This window comes from Priapulus caudatus, unplaced genomic scaffold, assembly GCF_000485595.1.
Source record: "Priapulus caudatus unplaced genomic scaffold, Priapulus_caudatus-5.0.1 Scaffold552, whole genome shotgun sequence".
NCBI lineage: Eukaryota > Metazoa > Priapulida > Priapulimorpha > Priapulimorphida > Priapulidae > Priapulus > Priapulus caudatus.
Window position 1 is genome coordinate 181,208 of NW_014577613.1, and position 3,682 is coordinate 184,889.

The following is a 3,682-nucleotide window of genomic DNA, read 5'->3' on the forward strand; positions in this document are numbered from 1 at the left end:
TGTCCGGCGCAAATTCTGGTTGTCTCGGACAACCGGACAACGCTTATTTCGAGCACTGATGTAAATAGCTGTAGAATCACATTTTTATTCGTGACCTTAATTGTTGCTATAGGTATCTTGCACGAAATGTAACATGTAACGTTAATTGCACGTTTGCAGTTGCAATGTTGGAAAATTGCACGTAATGTGACATGCGATCATTTCTACATTTGATCGCCACGGATCGGCGTTATTTTTTAGCAGACATCAAACTATTTCATGTTTGCTGCCGCCATTAACAGCTGTCAACGCGTCACCAGCTGTTGCTTAGCTGCTAGTATGGCGTTTGATGCAATATTTCTGTCAGCTGCTCCGTCTTTGCTATATAGGCACTGATATGTTATATATGTGTATGTGATTTTAGATCAGCACATATATCTAACCTATAGATGTTCCTTTTGATACATCGTCTTTGATCACCTCGGGGCGCTCTCGTGTAAGTCGTAAACAAAGGGTCAAGTATCAAGGTTATTGAATGGTGTCTTCATAAGGCAACACTCGCTCACCATCATAGATGAAAGGCACACTATATAGCATCAGTCAAACCTGTGTTAGCGGCAATCTCTGTAGAAGGCACACCTATCTACGAAGCAGACGTTTGACACTTCTCTCGAATGGCAGTTATACAAAGAAACCACTTCTCGATCAAATGAACTCCTGTCTGTGAAAGACGTTTTTGGTGTCGCCTCTGGGTGACCCATATATACAGGGTTGGGTGTACGTACATCTGCGAGCCTAGCCAAGAAATTCGTCTGAAGAGATATGAATCTAGAAATCGTTTCGAATAAGTGTGCCTTGTCGTTGTATCCTCGCAGTGTTAAAAAAGTTAAATGCATTCCCGTGTCTATTTGGCTCATAGGGCGATGCCTATCTCCGTTTCCTCAACCCGAGGCCACGCACTTAGTTCACTGTTAGCACTACTCCTCACAGTGTACCCACTATATAATCAGGCGGCCCTCTAGATTGCTGTCTAGCTGACTATAAGTATAAGTTGTTGTAGGTGCAGCTTCTGTAAACAGCTACTCTCTACTAAGCTCGCACGAAATCAACCATGACGACTAGATTTGGCCATTTGCCGTGTTGTTGATTGGCGATTGGCCATTGTTCGAGTTTAAACTTCGAGTGGTGTTGCTAAACTGTTCATGTTTACAATTTGGTTGTGGTGGTAAAGTGAGGTTTGTGTCGAATAAGCTAGCGACAGAGCTAATAGTAGCACAAACACTAACACAACCACGAATAACTATGAGGTGTGTTGCTGATGTATCAACGTTCGTCAAGCTTCCGTGATCGTATACCAACAAGGATACAATTTCTATGATTTACTGCGTTTCCACGGACGAGCTTCTGTAGTGTATAGAGAGACTATAGACCATCAAGGTAAGAACCTACTGATGATATCGGTAACATCGTACATGCTAGCTAGCACGCACGCACACACGCACACGCATACGTACACGCACAATCGCGCACACAAACTGCAATGCACAATAAACAAAAATCTTCAAAAAAAATCAAAAAAATTGATTTATCGATCGTTAATATCTTATAATGTAACGAGTATATAATTAATTACGTGTATAACTTCGTGGTAAGGAATTTGTTACTATGTGGTGACCGCTTGTTTTGCAGGATGATCACGGATGCAGGATGCAGGATGTTCGGCTTTGCCATTGTCATTGGCATCATCGGCATATCGAGAGGTGATAAATAAAATGCTACTAGGAGTAAATGTTACTAGGAGTATATTCTACTAGGAGTAAATGTTACGGGGAGTATTTTCTACTAGGAATAAATTCAACTAGGAGTATATTCTACACACCAAACTACCGAATAAATTGCAACATGTCAATGAAGAAGAGAAGAAATATTATACACAGTTACTACAGGTGGTAAAGTGCTTTTAATTCAAAGCCCTCGGCTACCCTTCATACGTACCTACACACGTGAGTGCACACGCATTCACCCATGTACGCACGCACACACATTCTCCCAGACGCACGCACGCACGCACGCACGCACACGCACGTGTGGGGACGCGCGACAACAGCACGTATACGCACTCACGAATACGTGCGCACACACACATCATGTGTGTGTGCGCACGTGTTTATGTGCAGGTTGTATGTGTGTGTGCGCACGTGTGTATGTGCGTGCAGGTTGTATGTGTGTGTGCGCACGTGTGTATGTGCAGGTTGCATGTGTGTGTGCGCACGTGTGTATGTGCAGGTTGTATGTGTGTGTGCGCACGTGTGTATGTGCGTGCAGGTTGCTACACACGTGCGCACACACACATACAACCTGCACATAAACACGTGCGCACACACACATACACACGTCCTGCACATACACACGTGCGCACACACACATACAACCTGCACGCACACACACATACACACGTGCGCGCACACACATGCACGCAACCTGCACATAAACACGTGCGCACACACACATGCAACCTGCACATAAACACGTGCGCACACACTTTCATCATGCAACTGCAATACACACGTGCGCAACACACATGCAACGCTGCACATAACACGTGGCGCAGCACACACATGGCAACCTGCACATACCACACGTGCGCAACACACATGCAACCTGCACATAAACCAACGTGCGCACACACACATGCAACTGCACATAAACACGGCGCACACTACACATCAACCTGCACATAAACACAGTGCGCACCACACACATGCAACCTGCACATAAACACGTGCGCACACACACATGCAACCTGCACATAAACACGTGCGCACACACACATGCAACCTGCACATAAACACGTGCGCACACACACATGCAACCTCACATAAACACGTGCGCACACACACTGCAGACCTGCACGCCACATAAACACGGTCGCACACATCCCATACAACCTGCAGCATACACACGTGCCGACACACACATACAACCTGCAGCGCACATAAACACGTGCGCACACACATGCAACCTGGTCACATAAACACCGCGGTCCCGGTGGGCACACACACATGCAACCTGCACGCATCATAAAACGTGCACGCGACACACATACAACCTGCACAATACACACGTGCCACACACACATACAACCTGCACATAAACACGTGCGCACACACACATGCAACCTTGCACATAACACGCGCACCACACATGCAACCTGCACCACATAAACACGTGCACGCACTACACATACAACTGCACATACACACTGCGCAACACACACATACAACCTGCACAGTAAACACGTGCGCACACACACATGGCAACCTGCACATAAACAAGTGCGCACACACATGCAACCTGCACATAAAACACGCGCACACACACATCAACACCTGCATCGCACATAAAACACGTGCACGCACACACATACAACCTGCACATACACAACGTGCGCACACACACATACAAACCTGCACCACTAAACACGTGCGCAAACACACATGCAACCTGCACGCCCACATAAACACGTGCCAGCACACCACATACAACCTGCACAGATAACACACGTGCGCAACACACATACAACCTGCACACACATAAGTGCGTACACACACATGCAAGCGCTGCACATACACAACGTGGCGCACACACACATACAACCTGCACATAAACACGTGCGCAACACATGCAACCTGCACATAAACAC

The 3,682-nt window shown here is 46.5% G+C and overlaps 1 protein-coding gene across 2 annotated transcripts in view; it reads left to right on the top strand.

Annotated features, from left to right (window-relative positions):
• The window catches only part of LOC106811569 (protein FAM151A-like), a 28,691-nt gene that overhangs the window by 17,116 nt on the left and 7,893 nt on the right, over positions 1–3,682 (top strand). The window contains exons 2-3 of one of the 2 annotated variants that reach the window (XM_014815239.1): positions 1,318–1,416; positions 1,669–1,739. In XM_014815239.1, coding sequence (XP_014670725.1) covers positions 1,670–1,739 — 70 coding nt within the window. In that variant the 5' untranslated portion in view covers positions 1,318–1,416; position 1,669. Of the gene's footprint in view, positions 1–441; positions 1,417–1,668; positions 1,740–3,682 lie in introns of those variants that run through there. The other variant, XM_014815240.1, reaches the window with a different exon arrangement.